The sequence below is a fragment of the Cottoperca gobio genome, chromosome 6 (assembly GCF_900634415.1).
Source record: "Cottoperca gobio chromosome 6, fCotGob3.1, whole genome shotgun sequence".
Classification (NCBI taxonomy): Eukaryota; Metazoa; Chordata; class Actinopteri; order Perciformes; family Bovichtidae; genus Cottoperca; species Cottoperca gobio.
This window is the reverse complement of record NC_041360.1, coordinates 20,237,804-20,263,148: the sequence shown is the minus strand read 5'-3', so window position 1 is coordinate 20,263,148 and position 25,345 is coordinate 20,237,804. Positions and strand designations below refer to the sequence as shown.

The 25,345-nt window shown below is 41.0% G+C and overlaps 2 protein-coding genes across 2 annotated transcripts in view; both read right to left on the bottom strand.

The window, feature by feature from the left end:
• Positions 1-1,021, bottom strand: part of LOC115009132 (contactin-1a-like) — a 62,290-nt gene extending 61,269 nt beyond the window's left edge. The window contains 1 exon segment of the mRNA XM_029432909.1: positions 998-1,021. The gene's annotated coding sequence lies outside the window, so the exon portion shown is untranslated.
• A 4,078-nt stretch (positions 1,022-5,099) lies between these two features.
• LOC115009378 (neuronal cell adhesion molecule-like) overlaps positions 5,100-25,345 on the bottom strand; it is a 70,435-nt gene continuing 50,189 nt past the window's right edge. Inside the window, 27 exon segments of the mRNA XM_029433334.1 lie at positions 5,100-7,282; positions 10,210-10,288; positions 10,946-11,077; positions 11,757-11,918; positions 13,110-13,229; positions 13,479-13,538; positions 14,006-14,041; positions 15,183-15,359; positions 15,740-15,862; positions 16,530-16,734; positions 16,840-16,955; positions 17,038-17,263; positions 17,501-17,571; positions 17,758-17,955; positions 18,601-18,691; positions 18,693-18,703; positions 19,475-19,504; positions 19,830-19,954; positions 20,179-20,326; positions 20,587-20,753; positions 20,832-20,943; positions 21,040-21,183; positions 21,556-21,690; positions 21,880-22,064; positions 23,061-23,172; positions 24,254-24,310; positions 24,801-24,971. Of these exon segments, the coding sequence (XP_029289194.1) occupies positions 7,036-7,282; positions 10,210-10,288; positions 10,946-11,077; positions 11,757-11,918; positions 13,110-13,229; positions 13,479-13,538; positions 14,006-14,041; positions 15,183-15,359; positions 15,740-15,862; positions 16,530-16,734; positions 16,840-16,955; positions 17,038-17,263; positions 17,501-17,571; positions 17,758-17,955; positions 18,601-18,691; positions 18,693-18,703; positions 19,475-19,504; positions 19,830-19,954; positions 20,179-20,326; positions 20,587-20,753; positions 20,832-20,943; positions 21,040-21,183; positions 21,556-21,690; positions 21,880-22,064; positions 23,061-23,172; positions 24,254-24,310; positions 24,801-24,971 (3,440 nt within the window). The 3' untranslated portion in view covers positions 5,100-7,035.

The window sequence follows — 25,345 nt, the reverse complement described above, 5'->3', positions numbered from 1 at the left end:
TTTGTGGAAAGTTTAAGTGGTCATCACGCAACGTAAAACCTGTCAAAATCATCATAACGGTTGATTAGTTAGTCATCTCTATGCACTCTTTGTTTTTATTAGCTACTAGCTAGCTAACGTTACGTTAAGCTATAAAGGAGCTAATATTAGCAAGGTTGCTAGCTAGCTATCGTAAATGTAGGCTAGCTAGCGTAACTTAAATGTTTATTTTATGTTAAAACATCTTAAATCGTGGTTGTCACCTAAAATCATTTTCAAGCATTATATATATATATATATATATATATATATATATATATATATATATATATATATATATATATATATATATATATATATATTATTATTATTTTTTTTTTATTTTTTTTTGCCACTCTTGGGGCAGAAAAATTATAATAAAACAAGCTAATGTTAAACATCCTCAGTATAAATTATGTTAACAAACAGGTGCCCACCTTGAAATAGGTACCAGCAAGAAGAATTCATCTGAGTTAAATCCAATATCCACTTTTCTTTCAGCTCTTTCAGTCTCCACCGACTCATGAGAAAAAATATCTGGGTCTTTTGAAGGAGGCTTTACTGTGTTCACTTTCCATTTGTTAACTCTAACTTTGTCTGCCGTTATGGGCAGGGAGCATACAGTGAGTTCATCAGAGCTAATGGCAGCTGATGATAAGAACAGTTGGAAGTTAATCGCCCATTAAATGTCCAGTCATAATAACAATTCATAGAGGCTGAAAAGCTCCTTAGAGATGCAGAGTTGGCTTTCTCCAACGTTTGTTTTGTTCAGTATTAATGCATTTTTTTTTACACAAATGAATAGAATTGCAGTTATGCAACCTTTGCTGACAAATTAATTATGTTCCTAGAATGAATCACTGATGCATCATCTGCTATGCCGTAATGTTTTGTATCTAATTCATCTGCTTCTGACTCCATTTCCTGTCCTGATTCTGTGTTTTGCTAAACTCTCCTGTCAGTCTCTGCCATTCCTCACCTGCCCACCAGTTGTCCTCAGAGTGTTTCCTGCCTACGCACCTGCTGCTCATTAGTCATCAGCCCCATATAGCCTACTCCCCACAGGCTATCTTTTTTTCCTAAATTGTCTACAGTATGTTGCCTCAGCTTTTGCCTATTTTTGTTGCATGCGTGACCTCTATTTATTTATTTTTAGACCTGCCTGCCAGATCAACTGTTTTTCCCATCAAACTCAATTGTGCACTGTCTCTTATTCTCCCAAAAGAAATACATTTAAGGGATGTCAAGATAACACAATGTTTTTGCATAACCTGGCCTGTGTGCATCCAGGAAACACTTTGAAAAAAAAGGGTGGCTTTAAAAATGGTTGACATTGAGGTTTGTTAAATATCTGGAGAGTAAGGATCTTTCTAAACACTTCTTCAAATGTATTTTTTAATCCCATTGAGCACCAAATCTACATTCCATTGTTTCGTAGCAGCAGTAAAAGTTTCCAAAAACATCTGAAAACATGAGCAGATCAATGTATTTTGCATGACTAGACACCACCAGGGGTGGATGAGAAATGAGTGAGACTGCAGCCTGCATGTTAACCGTCAGACTGTTTTTCATCAGGCAGATATCAAAAGGGCACCTCCACTAATTACAAAGCCTTGCCCATGTGTCAATCCAAACATGAGACCATCTCAATCCCTGGGGATTAGATTTAAATCTTGGATGTAAACACCGCACAGCAAATAATAATCTGCTGTGGCGATGGTCCATAAATAATGCAGGAATCTTTGAGAAAGAGCAGGGTAGAATTAATTGAAGGACTTAGCCCTCTTGAATGCATTTGGGCGAACATATCAAAGAAGTTCTTTTTTAATGTGATCATAAACTGACTTTACATGAAGGTTATAACTCTATATCAAGTTGAATTTTGTTGCTTTGTTCCCTAAGGCTGTTGTTATTATTCAGATTATTATTCATCATAAAAAGTATTGTTTCCTTTCAGATGGGAACTGCTGTTAATACACAAGAAAAAAGATGTTATCTTCATCCCAAGCGGATTTATTAGAAAAATATGAGAGGGATTCAGTAACACTGAGGAAATCCATGACATCCAAATAAAGCAGTATAATACGGGACCCAAAAGGATATTATTTTGTGTGCGAGTTATCCAAGATCTACGTGTAGTCAAGCCTCAGACAAACACTTTTGTTCCTCTTACACCATGGCAGTGCAAACAGAGACGGATCCTGCTGGTGAATAACACTGTTACAAGGCCGGTCTCTGGGGTGGATAAGAGGAACAGCAAACACCCTGCTGTCTAGAGGAAAGAATAGGTGGCTGTCATCTATCTGCCTTGCAGAGGGGGAGGAGGGACATGGAGGAGGAAGAGGAGGGAGGGGTTAATATGATTTAGCCCCAATGATCTCCACAGGGAGCTCATGCAGAGGTAAACCCCCACCCACCCAGTCCAAATCCACATGGGACATGGAGGCGGTGCATGGGGAATAGAAATCAGGGCGTGGAAAGATATATAATCCTGGTGCTATCGTGATAAAAAGGGGGAAGGGGGGGTTTGATAGAGAGCATCAGATCGATAGAACAAAGCACTCTCACTTTATGTAGCATCCATCCAACAGGAGTTCAGTGATATCTGCCCCCCCCCCCCCAAAAAAAGGGAAAAAGCCTCTTTGAGTTGATGGAAACACTGGGGAAGAAATGAAACTGCTACACTGGAAGGGGTGATTTCCATTCTACAATTGCAGTTTTCATTTTCAGGCAAACCAAACCTACCATTCAGGCTCCAAACAGCTTGGTCTTGACAGATGTGTGTGCGTAAATGAGTGTGTGTTGGCAAGCCGTTTGTCGGCCATATGGAAATGTCACAGAGTAATCATAAACAATTATCCTCCCCAGCTCTCCGAGCATCAGAAAAGGGCAAATCTACATAAATAGACAAAGGCTCTGCCACTTAAATCAAAGGAACAGACTCCCTGAAGCTCAGCAAATACTTAAATAATATCAGAAACTAAATGATGGTGTTTTTTCTAATACCTGCCTTTGATATGCTTTATTCTACATGATGTCTTTTTGGGAAGCTTGATGCTGAAAGATCATGCCCTTGTCTTGACCATATGGGATGCAAATGATGCGTTTTAAAGATCCTATAGTGGTTTGGAAACAGAACGTCAGCCCGTGTAATGATCTCTTCTCCCATTGAAAGCAGACTGGAGGTGGACATAAAACCAGCAATAGATCAATTCAAACCAGGCTCTCCGCCCAGCAGTAAATCAAGGAGCTGGACACAGTGGAGGTGGGAATGGATAATGGATGCTATGGCAGACGCACAGCCGACACAGAACGAATCCACTGTGGACTGGATGAGGAATGAGAGGGGGGAGGGAGGGGTCGGTGTGGAGCGGCAGGAAGGGAGGGGGGGGGGGGGTTGTAGTTGAGAAGGGTAATGGGGCAGCTGCTTGTTTGGTCACAATGATCACCAATCGACAGACAAATAATGTGATTCTGTTGCCATGAAAATAAAGACCTAATCCTCTTACAGGAAGCCTTTGTAATTGAGGACTCGGGATGTCAACAGGGGGTCAAACTAATTCATAGGCTGTCAGTTAAAATGTAAGATAATTCAGTACATTGGGATTAGAATACAATATTTTATAGCATGACCCAATTTTGGCTTATATATGAGATATTTTCATTGTTGTCTCTTTGATATTTTACACTAGTATACATGTCAATAAACCACTGTTTTGACACTTCACATCTTTTCCCTTTCATGACATTAGCTATTTAGCGTTTAAAAGCCTGTTGCTTATTCCAGCCATTGGTGTAATTTGTCTCATATCACTAGGTGGCAGTAAAGTCAAGAGGGAAACTCTGTCAAACGGATGAAGATGAATCATCATCCAGTAGCTGAAGGTCATCAGATCATTGCTGCTGGGTGTGAGAGTCATTTGCTTGTAATAATATGGACAATCTTCCAAACAGCTGCAGTTCACACTGATGTACTCATCCTTCATAGAAATTATCTTTGGCTCATTTTGGAAAAGAAAAAAAAAAACATCATCAACCCTGATTCATTAATATGTGGCGCAGCAATATGCATTAAATCACTACTGTAACTGCAAACAATCCTGCGAAATATCCCCGAACAACTTCACCCGGGAAAATAAATGAGTGTACCTGAATGAACAGAAGGCAAAAAGTTTGCCAGAGGGAGAGAAAGTATTTCCAAGACGCTAGAGACCAGACTTCCCTGCTTCCTGACACCATTGCTGTATGATAATGCACCAGATGGCGAGCTGCTCTCTCGCTATTACCCCGACAATATGACTGTAATGGAAGTGGAAGTGCCACAAGTGAGCGCCAAAAATATGGAGCCCAACTGTCGTGTTCCATAAGGCCTTTCTATAGCTGCTTCACACGAAGGAGACTGAGGCAGGTGTAGGAATCCATATTAACACAGCCCTCAGCTCCTCACTGTACATTATGTTGTGTACATGGTTGTGTGTGCATTTGGACTTAATACTACTACGGCTGAGTTTGGCATCATTCCCTTCAGATCCATAACAGCGCTTAATATTTCCCAGGCAATGCAATGATGGAAAGTAACCAAGTACATTTACTCAAGCACTGAAAAGAATTGAGGTATTTGTGCTCTACTTGAGAAATGTAATTGTATGCTACTGTGTACTCTTACTCCCCTACAATTACGAGGATAATCTGGTGTGTTTCGCTATCCTATATTATATGTAAAAGTAAAACGCTCTATTATTTCACAAAAAGAAAAAAACAGTAGAGAATTAAAACATTAAAGACAACAAATTTGTGTAGCAGAAATGTGTTATCACGCATCTCACAACCCCTTTGACCCTTTGGAGCTACAACAGTAACATTCTGCTGAGGTGCATCGTTATTAACAGTGATGTAAGTCACAGAGGCCAATATTTAAGAATGAGTACTTTATCTGTGGTGTAAGTGGTTTGTTGGGTAATGAATATGGTATGGTTACATTATGCAGCACTAAGCATGCACAGGCTGAATAACTGAATCCTCCACTTTTCAAGAGAGAGCAATGACATTTTGAGTAAAGAGTCTGAAAACTGAAATTAAAGCAGATCATTTTTTTTTATTCATTCATTATATTTCCAGTAGCTTGAATTTCATACTTGAACTAAAAGGAGAAACTTAAATAGAGACAAAGAAAGAATCAGTTAGTAGAAATCTGTTTCTTAAATACAAAACCATTTGCAATGCTGTCAGAAAAGAGCGTCATTTTGGCAGTATACTGGGACTGCGTTAAACCAATACAAAGCAGAATACAATTCTGTGCATCAATTAAAATTGTCACTATATCCTAAATGTTGTACAATACCAAAGTCATAAAACTCGCTGACAAGCAAACCAGAAATAATCAAAATTTAAATTTATATGCAATTTTCTGTCCAGTTAGTTACAATACAATATACACTGCGCACAGCAAGAAAAAAAAGAAAATACATATATGTATATATATATATACACACACATATATATATATATTCTCTACAAGTATCTATATATTTAATACAGTCCTATCAACAAGTTAAACCATATCATGCACAATATTGCCTCCTAGGCTGCCTTATAAGCTGCTTGTCCCTGTACAATCAATTAAGGTATTTACAAATTAAACAAATATTCTACACATCTTTAAAAAAAAAAAAAAAACTTGATGCAAGTTAAGAGAAAATAAATCTTGATCCCATCCAAAGGCCCTCAAGTGTAGTTAGTACAAGTGAACAGTTGTTGCCTATAGGAATTGAATAATGTAACTGTATTCACACACACACACACCAACACACTCAGATAACCATACATTCATTCATTCACTGCAGAAATACAATCAGGTTCTGTACATAATGACTGCAGACTTTGAAAATGCACCAGACGTGGTTTTAATGATGTTTTAGTCTGATCTAATGTGGGTGCGCTTAGCTTCTTGGAGGAATCAAAGCCAGTCCTGTGTCTCAAGGCATTGGGATGTCTTTTATAATAAAAGAAAAAAAAAAGATGACAAGAGTGTATGAGTTATTCCTCCCTCCACAGAGTCCTCTTAAGCTTATCTTATCCTTCCTCGGATGGGACTTGTGCAGTCCTACCACTGTCTCTGTTCCAATGACTGAACTCTTGAAAGAGACTTCGGAATCGAATCGTTGTTTTTAAAGAAAAGGCACTACCTGCTGAAGGAGCACTGCAGGAATTGAGGCAAGCTGTCGCACCCTCTCAGTGTTTCCCACTGGCCTTCAGATCAAGCTCAACAAGAGGAGGTTACATGCAGGGCAAAGGTCATGAGGTCATATGACAAGCCATGCAGCATTTCAACTTCCTCCTTCATAGGTGCAGTTGGCTCATTCATCAGAGTGGTGACAGATGAGGATGCATCGATGCAGCAATCTCAAGCATGCCGTGTGCACTGCTCCCAATATTCAGATTACAGATAGTTCACTTTATATATATATATATATATATACACACTGTACATGATCGGCCTTGTGCACCAATGGAATTGCATGAATGATTTACATTATTAAATACAGATTCCTGTACAAGCTTCTGTGTTGGGAAAAAACATACATGGAGTAATTGTCATATACTGTAGACACTGATTACTATTTGAACATAGTAGATAATATAATAACCAGTAACAAAAACAAATATAGTTCAGACGAGCACTGCATAGATTCCTGGTCAGAATGCAACACTTGTTAATATCAAAGTGTTAATTCAAATATGGATTTAGATCATATCAGATGTTTCATGCACTGTTAAAATCAAAAAGTCTGGTTGAGCTACTTCATTCCTAAATGCTGCTTAAGTTATAATGAGCCACAGGTCTCCAAGCCTCTCCATAAAGATTTCCAAGAGAAAACATAAAAGTCTTTGTTGAGTTGTGTGTGTTTCATGTGTGGCACTGGGGATGGAGATGTGATCATAAAGCCATGCGGTGTTGAGACATCCCTCTAAGAGAGACGTGGGGATTGAGCAGTCAGTGCAGCACCTCACACCGGCCTACACAAATGAGTTCAAGGAGTTCATGGCATTAATAGGGGAGGGGGCCTCCGAGCTCTCGTGGCCCTCAGCAGTCTCCCTGCTGGCACTCTTTCCACTATACTGGCCGATAAACGAGCCATCCTCGTTGAACTGTCCGTCTCCTCCTTCCCCGTAGTCAACTAAACTGTCGTCACTGTCGTCTCTCTTAACTGTCCCATTAGACGGCGTGCGGCTCCCTTTTAACGGTTTATGGTCCTCATTGTCACTGAAGGAGAAAATAACATGCAGGTGTTACAGGTGAGATGATGTGACAGATGCAACAAGGAGATTAGTTATTTTTTAGATGGAGCACTGACTGATCGCTACTTTAATCACAACCTACTGAACGTTTTGTAGGTAATGGTAAAAGTGTTTTTTCCAAATTGAAAATAAGTTGGCTCATCTTTACTTTTTAAAAACTCATTAATATGCAACAGTGAGCCACTGCACAAGAAGCAAATTTGAATTTAGCTCGCTCCATGTCTAAAAAACAGTAGCAATGAATGATTAGTTGGTTTCCATCAGGCAACAGGGGAATAAAGCTCAAGCAATCATACTGTTCAAATTCCCCCTGAAACCAAATATGAAGTGGTGAATGTATTGTTTGACAAAAGTATTACCCTCCCCCCCCCCCCCCCCCCCGAGACAGAGGTTGTGATGAAAAACAGAAAATCCAAAGCAATGATGTGAATAAAACTTGGAAAGCAAGGTTTCAGCCAAACATCCCCCGAAGCAAGCATGATAATAATCACAAATTGGCAAAATGCATGAAGAATCTGCAAAGAAACTTTTCTTTGGATATCAGATAGTCAAAAACATTCCACATACATGAGTTGAACATCAATGAGATAAGATCACAAAGCCATCATAATGCTGAAATGTTTTTTTCAATTTAGAAGAGATATTAATCAGTAATAATTTTCATGGATACAACTAGCACAGTAAAGCCTTAAAAGACTTGTCTATGCAACTTAGGCTTCATGATGAAGGCTTTATGACCCAATATTAAACTTGATGATAGCCGTGAAGGAACCTGGGATGCTTATACAGCGAGCATTTTTCTCCACAGTGACTCGACTCTCCTCTGAACCTCCTCACATGCTAGATTTACAGAACAATGACCCTCATCCCCACCACCACCCCCCAACACACACCATCATCACCCTTACCTTTCCTGAGACCTACACCCATGCGATCAGATGAGGAGATCCAGCTGAGATCCCACACAACACAACAGCCACACCTCGGGATGATTACACTATGCACTCTAACAGGCACATATGCCACGTACACGTATAGTCAGAACTTAGTTTACTCTCCTGCAGTCACACAAGAACAGCTCAGTTGGGTGGAGTTATGCCTTTATTGACATACTGTAAGGTTCCAGCTGAGCTTAATGAAACAGCATGGATAGAAAGTATTATCTCACAAAGGCACTATAATATGTGTACACTTTGCCTTGTGTTTTATTGTCTACTGTGTTCTTTGAGTCCACGACTAATGGAGAGATTCCCCTGCAGTGTACAAAGATCTCTCTTTATGGGTTTTTAAAGGATAATTCTGGTGATATTCTACATTTCTTGTTCCCATGAAAAGACCTAAACCAACAATTAATTAATCGTACTAATAAGAATTGACTGTTCGTCCAAAGCCCCACTTAGAATATTCCTTATTATACAATGAACTTTGTCACTGTGGTTTATCAGTATATTTAATAAATACAATATTTACTTCTGTAAAGTTTTGCTTTACAGAAAAAAAACACTAATAATGAATAAAAGTTCCCAGCTGCTTTAGGAAATAGTTTTAAGTTTATAGGCCTTTTAAAAATAATATACTTGTGACCATTTTGTTTAATAAGATTTAGGTCTACAGTAGGAATATTGGCTTGAAGCAGAGCCACAAACAAGCTGGAGAAGTTGGAAAGTATTGTGAGACGGACAAAGACATTGTTGGTTTTGGTCTATTTAAAAAAGAATAGTTGACAATAAAAAAAAAAAGAAGCAAAATATCACCAGATTTATTCTTTCAGAAGTATTACTAATAAAGACTGCCTACTGGCCTGAAATAAACATCATTAACCAGCTCTTGTACACTCAACATATTTGATGATTGCTTCCCTCAAACATGCTGATAATTTCATAGAAGATCCATATGCATCTATATACTATATACTATATATATCAACAATAATTCCATTCAACACATTATTGCCTAGAGCAAATTTCCATATATCAGATCTTCACACCATGCATGTCACATCATATATATATACTATATATCGATATGTATTTATCACAGCATAAAATCCATAGAACATATTTATGTTTACATAATACAAAAAGGAATATAAAATATAAAAGCAAGACCATTTTATAAATCGACTTATAAAAAACAATTGATAAATGCTAGCTATACAGAAGTAAAGTGCTTCATTTTTCTTTATTCTGCGTGCGATTGAAGAAGCAGCCTAGAATGAGGATGCTAACAAGCATATCTGGATAACTGCTGTAAGTTAGAAGGAATGAACATTTCAGTGATTTTCAATCCTATCAGGATTGTGTATATAAGTAGCAATACACTAGGCGAAGTGTCAATACTATATATACTGTATACAGGATGTATATGAGTAGCTTATTAGTTGAAATGGTATGCTTGGGATCAGTTTAGGCTGTGTTGCAAATGACTCTAGCTTATATATATTTTTTCCTGACAGTCTTGTTTAAAGATTTAAAGATTTAAAGATTTAAAACACCCAAACCCCGAAATCCCTTGAACCTGAAGAATCCTGCTTCTCAAGTGACACCACGATGGCATTTCAAGTGACACACAATAGAGTCCGACACAAGTAGTATCCAGGACGTCCTAGAACCCAGAAAAAAAATATATTGTGCTTCACGTCGTAGAAGTTCAGATAAGGGGCACTTCTTCTTCTTCTTCTTCTTCTTCTTCTTCTTCTTCTTCTTTTGAATTTCTGTTATTGGTGATCCTGGGTCAGTTATTAGTCAGCTGTAAGGGTTGAGAAGAGGAAGGGAGTGCAGAGCTCCAGCCCAGCCAGAGAGAGCAGATCTGGGCAGAAAGCAGGGGCGGGGCAGGGGTTGATGGGTAAAATGGGGCTCTGGGGGCTCCAGAGGCCAGAGCACTTTCTCTCACCTGTATTCCCCAAAAGTACAGTCATCGTCTTTCATGGGCTGGAACTCTGGGTCTGTGTGTGCGTCCTCCTTCTCTTTGACTAATGAGAAAAGAAAAAGGAAGCAATTTAGACAAACTAGCTTGTAAAGTCACATGGGTGTATGTGTAATATTGTATATAAGTTGTTATGTGTTTATAGAATATTGCAAAAGACCCTTTTTACACTACAAGAATAGATTGTTTTTGTCATAACTAACTAAGTAACTTTTCTCAACCTATAACTTTATCATTTTATATCACAAAACATTCCTGTTATTTCAAAATATCAACAAGTCTCATTAAAATATTCTCACGTTAATACATCATACATTGGTATGTTGAGGAAACTGCCATATGTTGTTTTAATGAGAAACACATAACATACATTCATTCAAGCATATATGACAAATATGTCAAAAATAACCTGAACATTTGTTGTTAAAAAAACAATAAAGCAAGATATTTATCTATAATTATGATATTCAGAGAAAGAATTCTACTTATGAAAAGAAACTGAGCACATGTTCTGTCTTTGTGGCAGCCATACAATGCCATGGAAAGCTATCTTTTAGTCTCATTAGTATGCTTTCACTGCAAAAACAAACCAATATTCCAAAACCATGTAATCTAATCGTACGATCCTATTAAACATAATTGAATGTGGCAAACAAAGCATTAACGTGTGGCTTTATATATTGGTGTTTGTGCTGCTACTCACCAGGATACTTCCCTCCCTTATTCCTCTGGATGAAGCAGATAATGAGGAGGATCAGAATGAGCAGAGCGATGGCACACATGAGGCCAATGAACCATCCTTGAGTGGCGATGTCCACCTGTCGGCTCGCCACAGCTGGCCAGAGGAAGAGAGGAAGACTTAAACATTTAGGACGGGATGAGCTTCTCCCCCGTCAGAAGGAAAAAAATACAAACATTTATCCAGAGTCATGTGCTAAAACAAACACGTAACAAGGCGTTTTCTTAGTGTTGCTTGTTAGAGACTTCAGTTCATGAGTGGATCATGATTGCTTATTGTTACAGAAAAAGACAACTCTCATGTTAGACGAGTTAGAAGTTCCTAGATTAAGCTAACGGTGACTCGGACACATTATTGGAACCACATTAGTACACAATGCAGGAAATCTCTTACACAAGTGCACACACAGACAGTCACAGACACACACAAACTGTACACGCAGGTTTACTGTGGGTGATATTAGGTTGGATTTTATACCACTAAACATATATTGAAACTTCTATGTGAGAATAACCAACAACTGACTTTAATAAGGCAGAAGTTTCAACCACACAATCATGCACGCTGCTACACACTGTTGCTATATCACTACAGTGCATGCCTGGCATACAGAGTGACCACAACACATCTGTTAAACCCATGCTTGACTGGATTATAATTACACAACGGCACAAACTACTACACATTCTACACACGGCACAGTACGAGGCCAGGCCAGGCCAGGCCAGACCAGGCCAGACCAATGGGGGAGGCGACCACCAAGGAACTGCCTCACCTGGGACCGAGACCAATAGCTCCTCAGAGTGGTGGAGCAGCCGGTCGTGGTGACCTTGGGCCACCAAACGCACCCTATAGGAGAGGCCCCCCTTTAATCCCTTCAGCATAACATTCTGAGAGCCGTTCACAAGCTCTTTCTGCCACTCCTCTTCACCTTCACCTGCAGGAGGGACGTTCATGAAGAGAGGTACGTTTGAGGCGGCAAACACAACTTCAAATGTGTCATGCAGATCATGACATCATGGGATCTAGTTACTTAAAAAAAAATCTACTGACATGGGATTACACTGCAGCTAATTCTGTCTATATTAGATTTAAATTGTTAATATCATGGAATCATGGAGTTTTACAAAAAACTATTTAGTCTATGAATGAATTAATGCCCTGAAAGTTCAACACACTGCAACTCAAGAAGACTTCACCTACAACATGTGCAGCATGAAGCCAAAACAGAAAACACAACCACATATAGAAATGCCGCAAATTGCAAAAAAACACAACAAAAAATAAGTCATAAAACACCAGAGGTTCCTAGGAGACGATAAAAAAGTGATGAACACAACTGCCATAGTTATTGCCCCCTGGAGACATGTTTTAAAACTCATTTCTGTTACATTCTGTGCAACTTGCAGTGTTTTAGTATGCGGTTGCGTGTCCTGCATTAGGTTCTTTCTGTATTTATTTGTGTTTTATTACTTTGCAGCATTTTTAGCCATGGTAGCCGCATGGCTCACGGACGGCAAAGTCAGTCTGCTGCTGCGCTTATGTTCTTTAATTGATTCATTTCTCCGTCTTGTTGCGTGTGTTTTCTTAACCTGCAGTGTGTACAGCTCTCGGGGCCACCAGAAATTACACATGTAGTGATGAGCTTAATATGAAATGTGTTTGACTTATGATCACAAGATTATGTTTTTTGATAACGACATTTTTCTAAATGACTGGGAATCTATTATGATGATATACCCTAATTGAATCCACTAAACAGTAGGTGTGAGAGAGCCATACTACAACAACACACTGCGTTTCATCCTCACTGCAGGTGGATACAAACAATGGAGAGCGCTTCAGTCAAAATTAATTGGCAGAACAAGAATGTTTGTGCCGCTTTTTATGATGTTTGTCTACAGAAGTTCCAACGAGATTGTCGCGGGAGCTGCACGCACCTCCAGTCAATAACAGGACCGGGTAATTAGAAATCCAATCACAGACATCTGGGTCCGTGTTGGCAGGAGCCAGCATCGGTGTGACTGCCAACATTTCTATTCACCTGCATGAGCCAATAACGAAGTATGAGTCTCTTGCCACCTACGTGCGGAACTGACAGAAATAAAAGGTGTGTTGTTTTGCTTACTGTTTTTCACTATGTATTCTACATAAACGTTTTTCTCCGGGCCCCAGTACTCCCAACTGATCAGGGTCCCGTCCTCTCCAAACGAGGAGCTAATGTTCCCAAAAGGACTCACAGGCTGAGCTGAGCACACAAGAGAAAAAACAACCATCACGATCGGTCTGTTGGTCAAAGGACAGTCCAATAACTGGCAATGAATTGCTTTAAATGAATAATAATCCCATTAAATGCTCTTAGCATCATCCAATCTAGACCCTCATAGATTTACACAAAAGCAATGTCAAATCGGGACACTATACCAACAACACAAATAATACACAAAGCTGATAATGTAACAAATCAGGCATGTGTTGATCACAGCAGTATCTGTACCCTTGTGGGGCGGACGGTGTGGAGGAGACCGTGCAATGGGATGAGGGGTTTGCGTGTTTCCTGTAAACAACATGGAGAGGGGTAAAGACCGCACCACAAAATAGACACACACAGACTTTCCACAGGTAGAGACACCACACACACTGAAGTCATTATACACAGTGCACACAGTTCATTGGCATGCCAAGCAAATGCTCGCCATGCAGTGGGAAGCATCACTAGCAGCCACGGTGGAAAAAGGGTGAGGATGGGGTCAAAGTCGCCAACGGGCAAAGCAGCAGAGTGCTTTTAAAAGACTCATCTAGGTTTATCACATGACATTAAAAAGGCACATGTCACACAGCATCTTTATCTACGTTGCTTTGAACTCTCCTCGGCTTTGAACTCAGCAAAGCATTTTGGTGGGCTGCAGAATTTGATAGCGACGAAGGGGAAGTTGCTCATTGATGAGGAGTGCATGCTGGTGGTGGGGTTTGAAGCTATGGCTGTATCTGTAAAACATGCACGGGTCTAGATACGACCGATACCTGTGCCCACATCTACGTCATGCTGTGATATTAGAGCTTGTAGAGAGAAACGGGACACAGAGAAACAACGGGAGAAGGGTCACAACGGGGTGACCCCCTGCCATCCGTGTCACTGTATGTAACAGTAACTGTAAGACATTTATGTTGGTCATGCTGAGTCATGTAAGAGATGATAGGTCTGAGGGTTTATAACAGCATGAGTCATCTGTAACAATGCAACTGGATCACACTCATGTTCCACTAGACATGGATGAAGAGCTTATATACATCATGCTATGTAAAGTGCCTACAATATAAGATGATGCTGTGTAATAGTGCGTCGTACTGTAAACTGCACACAGCAGAATGAGGAGTTCACACACACAAAACACATGATAATGTTTTCACTTAACAGAAGGGCCGTAACTAACAATTAATTTCAATATTGATTAATGTCTTGAGCATTTTTGCAGTTAATTGATTAATTGTTATGTCTGTAAAATGTGAGAAAATATTAAGAAAATGTGAATTATTTCCCGCATCAGTCCAAAACCACAAAATGTTCAATTTACAAATGATATAAAACAGATAACATGTTGAACGAATACATTTCAAAATTCGATGTCGATGCTGTCAACGAATCGATATTGACATACATAAACATACAAATGGAACACGATGCTTCACTTCAAACATCATCTCAGTGTTTGGAGGAATGTTTTTCAATGCAAACAAACAATTCATAACTTTGAGAAGACACACACAACGTGAGTCCATCCAAACTTCAAACTCCTCTCCAGAAGAACATGTTTTATTCTTCAAACAGTTTTGGCTGTCTTGCCTTCTTCAGGATTTTGTCTGAGGTTGATTGCGGTTTCCTTCCACAGTTCATCAATACACTGCAGATCACTTGTACATTACACAAACACTAAATACTACAAAGCAACATTACAACATATGTTTTGATATGCCTCCTGATGAAGGCAAGATAGTCAGACACATTTGATGAATGAAGAGTTCTAAAGAGTTGTGTGATGTATTTCAATTTAGCATGGACTTCATACTTTGTGCATATGATCTATAGATTAATGCCATGTTTGGATTCTCTTGCCCGAGTTATAGAAATAATTCACATTAATCACCTTTCCAGTTGAAAAAACTATCATTTACTTTTAGTTGTCTGCATTCGCTGACTTACCTTCATCCATGATGGTGACAGCTTCCCGAGAAATGGCCAGGCCGGCTCCCCTGACTGTTTTCGCATTCAAATAAAACTTGTAGCGCGTGCTGTACTTGAGGTTGAGCAAAGTGACTGAGGTCTCATTGGCGGGCAGGGCCAGCTCCTCCACTGGGCCCAGCTCATTGGAGTTATTGACTACAGGGATGAAGGATGGGTGACAAGAATAATGGAGGGATGGAGATGGAAGTTGGGAAGTAGTGAGGTAAGTTGAATAGAGATGTAAGGTGGAAATGGAAACGTTTGGGGCACAGAGGTGTAGGGTTCAGGAATAGAAGGCGGGAGTGACAAAGTTGATTTGTTAATTTGTGCTTAATTTAGGTACAATAACTTGAAATGCTCTTAGCACTACTTTATTTTTGACTCCTTTCCATCTTATAATCTGTCTGAAAAGGATGACACTACAAGACATGTAAAAGGAGGACATACAAAACTACAAACTACATGAAGGAAGGTGACATTCACTAGGCAAAGATATAACAGTTCGGCTGCTGTCTTAAAGGAAAAGAAAGCCTCACCTGGCTGATATTTGAGGGTGTAGCCAGTGATGTGTCCATTACGGTCAGCAGGAGGACTCCAGTCAAGGGTGAGAGAGTCCAGGTTGGTGTCGGTGACGGACAGGGAAGCAGGAGGACTAGGCACTGCAGAACACACATCAATCATGGAACCTTACACAAGTTACAGCTGAAGAAGGTGCAAAAAATACAATTTTAAAGGAGTTTTAAAGTCCCCATCCACTAGAGATTTGTTTTAAATAATGCAATTGGATGTTTGACCTTCACTGTGCCGAATGATGCATGTGCAGAATCTTAGACATTTTCACATTCATCTGCTGAAGGAGGAACGTTTCTCTGTGCTCAACCTAAAGTTTAAAACTAGTTTCTTCAATATGCGAATCACACAAGTTTGATGTGGAGACTTGAAACCTCCAGTGCTCATACACAGAGAACGGACTTCAGTGAACTAGAAGACAATTTGTGTCTAGTAATTAAACTAGGAAATATTTGCATATTAATAGATTCCGTATTTTTCAATGAGGGAGAAGGAGGAAATGGGCATTTCAGAATTATTAACTGGGTTATAGATTGTTCGTGTGCAGAAAAAACATATGAGAAACACACTGAAGGGTACCATTAATGTATTAATAACTGACCAGATCAGCTGCAGCTCTGTAAAATGTAATAATCGTAATCCTCAAATTTGTATCACCAAACGGTGTTCTATGAAGAGTGAACGTCAGACTATCCAAACTAAGTGTTCATCTCAGTTGTAATATAATACAATGAAAGAAAGTATTCCATCTCCTACCTCCTTCCGGTGTCTCAAACTGCTGGGTGGGGCTGGACGGACCCTCTCCCTTGCCGTTAAAAAGCTTGACATTGAATGAGTAGAGACTGAAGGGGTGCAGGCCAGGCAGCATGCCGTGGTTGTGGTTCTCACTGAAGGTCAGGATCTGCTTCTCCGCATGATGAGGGTTGTGTTTGTGGAGGCTGCGATCTCTCCAGTAGTACACCTACAAGACACAGTCGGTACACGGTAAGTGTTGAGTGTGTGTGTGTTATGGTCGGGTGGATTGGTGTGCAAGTTACACTGCATGTGGCCTTTCTTTCCACTGTACCTTATATCCTTTGAGATGTCCTCGTATTAACTTAGAGGGCACAGGATCCCAGTGGACCTCAGCCAGAGAGCTGTTCAGCACCATGGCCTGCACATTTTCTGGAGCTGCTACTGGCACTATTGGAACACAACAACAGCTAAATACATAAGAAACACACTGAGTGAATGTTAAAGGGTTAAAATAATCGATCTAACTCACAGTCCTCTCCTGAGTAGCCGTGGGCAACAGCAGGCTCAGGTCCAGGTCCATGGTCGTTTGCTGCCTGAACTTTTAGCTCATATGGAACAAATGTGGGCGTTCCTGACACAACAAACTTGGAGTTGTTAGCCACAGTCACTTCGGTCCAATCACTGTCCACCACCTCCTGCCTCCACATCACTCTATAGTGAAGCCCTGGACCATTAGACTGGAGGCCTGACAGCGGCTGCAGAGGAGAAAGTTTGAAACCTTTTTGTAACTTTATCAGGACATGGTACATGGTACATGGTTTGGGAGGCTGATAATGAAGAGAGAAAAGTAAGAACAAAAGAAAGCTCACGAGACCAGAAGATAACAAAATCGTGCTTCAGGGTACAAAGGACACGTTTCTGTTTCACGGTACACCATGGACGACGGTAAATACTTCAGGATTCAAACAGATGGCTTCATACAACTTTCTTACCTTCCATGAGATTACAAGATTATCATGTTCTGTTCCAAATCCCTGAACACCGGTCGGGTTCTCGTCTGGAGCTAAAAGGAATTAGAAAACGAAGACAATATGAAACGTTATCCCAAGAAAAGGCTTTCACTGAGTCCTTTGTATTTAGAAAACATGAGCATGTTGGTTGATTATTTATGTAATATTAATGCATGACAGAAGTCATTTACAGAATGAGACACACAAGGCCATCAGAAACTCCACAATAAAGTCTGCACCTGCAGGCTCCGTCTTAAACATTCTGGAGGGGAAGCTGGGGCGGCTGAAATCCACAGTGTTGAAGGCCAAAACTCTGAAGGTGTAGTGGATGTAGGGGGACAGTTTGAGGTGAGCCGTCGTCTTGGTTCCGGAGACCTCGGTAAGATTATGCCAGTGACCTCTGTGGTGCAGTGAGTCTTCATACTGGATTAGAAATTCTGTGTAAAATAAGAAAAATAAACACTTGTTACACTGCCTGATGATTGCCCTCAAGTTATTTTTGGATACTGTAACTCAAAAAGCAAAACGGTTTGCTAACGGTCTAAATATGTTACTTCTGGCATTGCTGTGAGGCTTAAAGGAAATTGTGGATTTAGCCATGAAAAATAGATTATGCTGAAGTGGTGGTTTTAGGCATTTCTATGGACGTTTTGGTATTTTGTTATGCTGGTAAAACTTGTCACCATTGCACTCCAATGTGACCAATTTGTTGGTTTGTTGTAATTATGGAGCCTCAAGGTTTGTAAACCAAAGCAGCAGATATCCCGACTTTTAGTTGCTAGTATGGGTCCAGCTCAAAAATGCTGGATCATACAGATCCCATAGTGCAACTTAAAAGCATCTTTAATTAGACCATCCCTTCCTCCTACATGCCCAGAAGCTTTTAATGCCGGCTTTCCATTAGAAGATAATAACACTGATGTAATCCATACGTGAAATAGTTGATGTGCCGCTTTAACTTCCGCTCACCTATCATTAGTCACACACACACACACACACACACACACACACACACACACACACACACACACACACACACACACACACACACACACACACACACACACACATTTCAGACATACTCTGAATAGGACTGTTGTGTTCATCTCCAGGGGTCCACGTGAGCTGAACACTCCTCTTTTTCTGGTCCGTCAGCTCCAGGTCAGTTGGGGGGGTCGGGTCGCTCTGGGGGAGATACAGCGCAGGCAGCAACATCAACACACAGTAACAGTTACAGAATATGGCGGGTCCATGCCACAAGAAGATGAAGCAAAAACCAAAGGGGGTATCTGGTTACATAAATGTCTTTCTGTGACACTAGAATCATAATAAATGCTAAGTGTGTCGGTTTAACCAAGCACTCATTTCAGTTACTCCTCTATTTCTTCACATGTTGCATTTGACAATGTTATGTGCCGTATGATACACATGCAGACACTGCATCATGCATATGAAACTGCTGACGCTCAACGGAGCGTCTTCCATAATCACTCTGCATGAAATAGAGTCTCAGGCTCACTAGAGAGGTTAAATTAATGCTCATGTTTTGGAATTGTAATGATGAAGTGGATTGCATGCTTGGAATAAATGAGGAAAATGTTGCATTTGAAAAGATCTCAAGTGGTGCAAAGGGGAGATGTCTGCTTTACAAATTATCTTTGCATTCAAGCGCGAGTGGAAATTGCTTCCAGTTTACCTAAATGTTTAGTGTTTATTGCATTCAAAATATATTCACTTTTGTAAAAAATAGAAAAACATACAATTTATTTTGAAGAAAAAACACATTAAAGACAAAAAGGAACAAATGCTGGTAAATCTAAATGAAAACTAAAAAATGTAAAATGCTCTGTGACCGTCAAAAATAAAACATGCTTCACTTTACAAAAACATCCAACAAACAACACAAGCCCACGTCAGCTGAGCACAGCTGGGTGCTCATGTGTGCTGCAGGTTTACCGTAGACAACAGCTGGTGTTGGCGTGGCCTCTGCCAGGTAGGAGGGCAGGAGTGAAATAGGGAGTTTAGTGGTCAGTCAGCCATAAGAAAGCAAAGAAGATTATCTGGCTCACTAAGAAGGCAACAATCAAATATTCATGCTGCTGACACGATAGCTGACTAAATCCGCTGCGGCCCTCTTAAGTAAACTCTCAGGCAATTAACCTTGAAGGGCTGAAAGGCAATCTGTTGTGTAAAGTTATTAGATGGATTCACTTTTCTGGGAAGAGCTGAGATGGAGAAAGGTTACACTTTAATAATTTGTGAGTTTGTTCTATGAGTCGGTAAAATTGAGCTTCTGCAAAGCTGAACATACCGACTACTGTGAGCTCAGCGCTGGCTGAGTCATGATCCAGAGTGGTGTTCATGATGCAGGTGTACACCCCCGCATCGTTCTCAGTCACATCAGTGATGGTGAGACTGTCAGAGTCTACGATTAATCTGTAAAAAAAGAAAAATTTAGTTTAGTACGACAACGTCAAACAGTCAAGCTAAGAATAAGCATCCAAGCCAGGGCAAGAAAGCCACGTTAGTGAAGAAACAGAACAGTATTATTTCATTAAAAGGTAAGATTGCTAATTAGATACTGGCTAGATCCATTATAAGTGATGCAGACAGACAGTAAACACAGGGTTCACGGTCTATCCACTCCAGACAGCGCTGACCTTTCGTCATCGGGCAGCTCTCCGTCGTCTTTGAGCCAGGTCATGGTAGGGATGAGCGAGGCGTCGTGCTTCACCTTACACTCAAACACCACAGACTTGCCTCTCTGGACCACTTTGTACTCCGGCTGCTTCAGGATTCGGGTGGGCTCTGATGGGAGGGGGAGAAGGTTCAGTTTAATCAAAGAATCATAAGTCTAAGCAGTGGGAAAAAACACTGACACATTGCAATAAAAGTTACAGCAAAATAATGGTTTGGTTTTTGGGTAACATGAACACAAACATGTAATAAAGAACAACACTGCCCGAGCTTTAATCCCAAACATCCCTCTGTAATAGCGCTATGTGACTAGCTAGTTGTTTGCACTCCCTGGCTTATATTTTGAAGCTCTTCAGTGTAGAAACACTTACCTTTGACCTCCAAGTAGACGTGATTCTCGTAGATACCGAGGATGTTTCTGGCCACGCAGGTGTATTTGCCACTATTGCGAGCTTGAGCTACGTGAATCTCTAAAGTCCCGTTGTCATGCACGATGTAAGGGTCTCCATCCAGGGTGCTGGACCGACTGTCCTTGAACCTGAGACAGAGAGGCAGCCGCTTTGAGCTTTTGAAGAAACATAAAACACTGTCCTCTGTTAAGAGTTCATTAACTCACCATGTAATTTTAGGGATGGGTGACCCAAAGGAAGCGCAGTCAATCAGGGCTGGCTGATTTTTGATGACTTGGTAGACTTTGTTGGATTGTGTCAGTACTCTGGGCGGCTCCGCTGCAGCGAGGGAGCAGCAATTATTGCAGTGTTAATACACACTATGGAAATGGAAACAGCATTCAAATACAAATGGATGTTGTGTAAAGAACTTACAGAGCACATTGACAAAGGCGTTGGACAGGAGGTAACCGTAGTCATTGGAGACATTACACTGGTAGACGGCGCTGGATCCGGTCTGCACAACAGTGAAGATGATGGTGTCGTCCTCCACCTTTCTGCTGAGATCCTTAGGGGAATCTGTTCATGGACAACAGGGGTTACGGATAACGTGAGATTCATTTATGCATTTTAGGCTGGGTTGTCTGTAAAAACTGTAAAGTACTTACATCTGGCATTGAATACTTGGTCAGATTTTGTTTTTAATTCCGTTTAAATCATTTTATGGCTGCTCTGTATTGAAGTAACACTTCTTTTTTCTTTTGAAAAAATGCATGTTCAATTCATCACTGTGTATTTAAACAAGGGTTAGGGCTAAGTCATGTATCGTGAATATCAAACATCAACCCATCGGGACCATAGCACCATGGCATTTAAAAATGAGCCTGTATTAAAAATAAATAAAGCGGCCATAAAGACAGAGTTTGAGTAAAAGGAACAGGTTGCACTCACTCTCTATTGGGATGCCATTCATAGCCCAGGTGACAGAGGGCTTGGGCGTGCCACTGGCCCTGCAGGTCAGCACACCGTTCTCTCCTGGAGCGAGGACAAGGTTCCTGGGGGCGCCACTGATCCAATATGGAGAAGCTGGAAATAGAACAGAGCGCAGCAGAAGGTTGGAGAATCAATCACTGAGCATACTGCCCTGTTGGCATCTGTGCATAAATCAATTATGAGATGGAGGAAGAATGAAGAGACAGAAAGAAGGATCGACTGTGCCGCTACGTGGTGAATGAATGGTCTGGTGAGAAACTGTGTGCTTCATCACAGACACACCTTTGACCATGACGTGGATGGTGTGGTGCGCCGAGCCCAGCTGATTCCTGGCGGTGCAGCGGTAATCTCCTGCGTCTGATTCTGACACGTTCACAATGCGTAGGGTCTTCTGGTAGTGCAGGAAAGATGTGCGCTTGGCTGGGAGATCGCCGCTCACTTTGGTCCAGGAGATTTCTGGGGTGGGCCTGGATTAAAAGAAAGACAGAGAGACAGAGACCGACAGAGAGAGGGAGACAGAGAGAGACAGAGAGAGAGAGACAGAGACAGAGACAGAGAGAGAGAGACAGACAGACAGAGAGAGACAGACAGAGAGAGGGAGACAGAGAGAGAGAGAGAGAGACAGAGAGAGGGAGACAGAGACAGAGACAGAGAGACAGAGACAGAGAGAGAGAGAGAGAGAGAGAGAGAGAGAGAGAGAGAGAGAGAGAGAGAGAGAGACAGAGAGAGGGAGACAGAGACAGAGACAGAGAGAGAGACAGAGAGAGGGAGACAGAGAGAGACAGAGACAGAGAGAGAGAGAGAGAGAGAGAGAGGGAGACAGAGAGAGAGAGAGAGAGAGAGACAGATAGAGGGAGACAGAGAGAGAGAGAGAGAGAGAGAGAGAGAGAGACAGAGAGAGACAGAGAGACAGAGAGAGACAGAGCAGAGACATACAGAGAGATAGAGAGAGAGAGAGAGAGAGAGGAAGAAGAGTGAGACAGAAGACAGAGACAGACAGAGATACAGAGACAGACAGACAGAGAGAGACAGAGAGAGAGCAGAGAGAGACAGAGAGAGACAGAGACAGACAGGAAGAGAGAGAGAGAGAGAGAGAGAGAGAGAGAGAGAGAGAGTGAGACAGACAGACAGAGACAGACAGAGAGACAGAGACAGAGACAGAGACAGAGAGACACAGAGAGAGAGAGACAGAGAAGACATAGAGACAGAGAAGAGAGAGACAGACAGAGAGAGACAGAGACAGAACAGAGAGAGAGAGGGAGACAGAGAGAGACAGATAGAGGGAGACAGAGGGAGACAGAGAGAGAGAGAGAGAGAGAGACAGACAGAGAGAGAGAGACAGAGAGAGACAGAGAGAGACAGAGAGAGGGAGAGACAGAGACAAAGACAAAAGATGAAGTGTTGATGACACTCGAGCAGGTGGGCACTTCAGGACTGAAGTAATGGCGGATTCTGTCACTTACAGTCCTTCGGCAATACACTCCATTTCTAACACCTGTCCTCTCAACACCATCTTGGAGCTGGAGGAGCCAGATGGGTTGAGGAAGGTTGGCTTCCTCTCATCTGCTGGCTCTTCTATAGTTACACACACACACACACACACACAGATTCACAAAGAAAAGTATTACCATCTCTTCTACAGGCACTTCACATTCACAATCCAATCTCTTCTACAATGGGTCTGCAATAGACGGGCACTAAGCCACTTCATTACAGACCACATTCTCATATTTTATAATCAGATGTACATTTTATTGTCATGTTGTCTTTTATGGCACCGCTTTCTGTGGGTGTTTATAGCCAATTAATTGCCCTCTGGGGTCATAATAAAGACTAAAATGAATCTAATATAGAATTGAGAATTAAAGACTTGAAGATCTGCATTGTGCTACTAATCCAATTTAAAAAAGGTTGAGACTGTTTATGGTTATGGTGATGGTGATAAAATGTACTCCCTGGCATGTGAGCAAGTTAATGAGAAACTGCTCCGGTTTCGGGTTTAGAAAATGTGCGGAAAACAAAGGGAAAAACCAAAAGATCCTTTGAGCAATGAGAAATGAAATGAGATGAAAATAATAGGTGACAGGGAGATAAGAGATTAACAACTAAATTAAACGGCGGCAGCGGGGACAGAGGGAGATCGCAGCTGTTTGACAGAAGACAAACAAAAAGGAGGATTTTAACATATCTATACTTTAAGGTGTAAAGAGCAAATTCACTGTTTATCATCAGTCAGATTACATTTTTAACATTACCTAATTACTCTATATTTGAATTCAAAAGTATTTTTCAAAGCTCAAGGCTGTACATGTTCACGTTACACATTAGTTCAGTCGATATTGGAATCATCATGCAGTGCTGGTTGAAGCAGTTCAGAGGAGGAAGTGAATAGGTATCAAAAGGTTTTGATGGGATAGAGCAGGAGTGGCAGAGGGGTAGAGAATTCACTTCTTGGATTTAGGGGTTGGTAGCAGCTACAGTTCAGAGCTCTATGTTGGAGGGTAAACACTAGGGGGTGCCAGATCTCACCCACCCCAGTGCGATTGTGAAAAGCTTTGAGTTGGCGGGTTGAAGGGTTAGTGTTAGTGGGTAAAAGCTAGAGTTTGGAGGTCTAGATTGGGGGAGGGGAGGTAGACACTAGAGTGCCAAAACTCACCACTAAATAAATCAGTGTCATTGTAAAAAGCTGCCATTGTGTCATTGATTGCATCCACTGTAACACAACAGAAAAATCAAACACAATGAAACAAGTTGAAATCATCAGGCACATGGAGGAAACTTAACATGAGTGTTCAGAATTATAACAAAACTTCAAAATGAATCAAAAGTCAGAAATGGAAATAAGAATCTTGTGGGAACAGCCGGCTGTCACGTCAGCTGCAAAATGCTTCACTGAATGAGAGCGGTCTTTGTTGTTGCTGGAGAGCGCATATACAGAACGTCTCACAGAAGTAGTAAAAGGAACGCCTGCCTCACAGATAGTGCTGGGAGCCATGAGCGCTCTGACAATATGTCTTTTCAGTGGGATGACGACCATCGGCGTCTCTGAGGATGGGATCAGAGATATGATATGCTGCTTCCCTCCTACACAGTCATGCTAGCACACACGACTGTGAATGAACTGCTTCTTATGTAGACACAAAATACACACAAACTCACACTTTAGTCGTCTCAGTATTGCTAGCTCATTGCACAATACTTACTGTTGAGGACCTTGACGGTGATGGGTTGTTTCTGCTGAATGGTTTGTGTGTACGGGAAGCGGGCGTAGCAGATGTAGTCGTTCCTGGTATCCTCTCGGAGAACATTAGAGAAGTAAAGGTCTCCGTTCAGGGACTGGGACACCCTGCTGCTCTGAGGCAGCCTCTGGAAGTCTGAAATGTATGGCACATTTTATATTTGAAGCGCACATACATTTGAACACATGTAACTGTAGTTAAAAGGTGAAAATATGGACGTCTTTAATTTTATCAAAGAAATAGTCCCTATTGACAGCATGTTTTGTAGATTATCCAAAGTAACTTGGACACTGTTTTTGGAAAGAGGCGTACATCTCAGAGAAAGATTTCACAAAACCTAGACAAACCAGAAGGTCTATTCATTAGCTGAACTTTCAATACATGATCTTCCTCAGTATACTACTAGAGGTAAGAGAGAACATGCTTAAACTGACCCTTTAAAAACAACACATTTAATGAATCACCTAACAATTAACTAATTAAGTGTGATACTCAGTGTAGTTGCATTA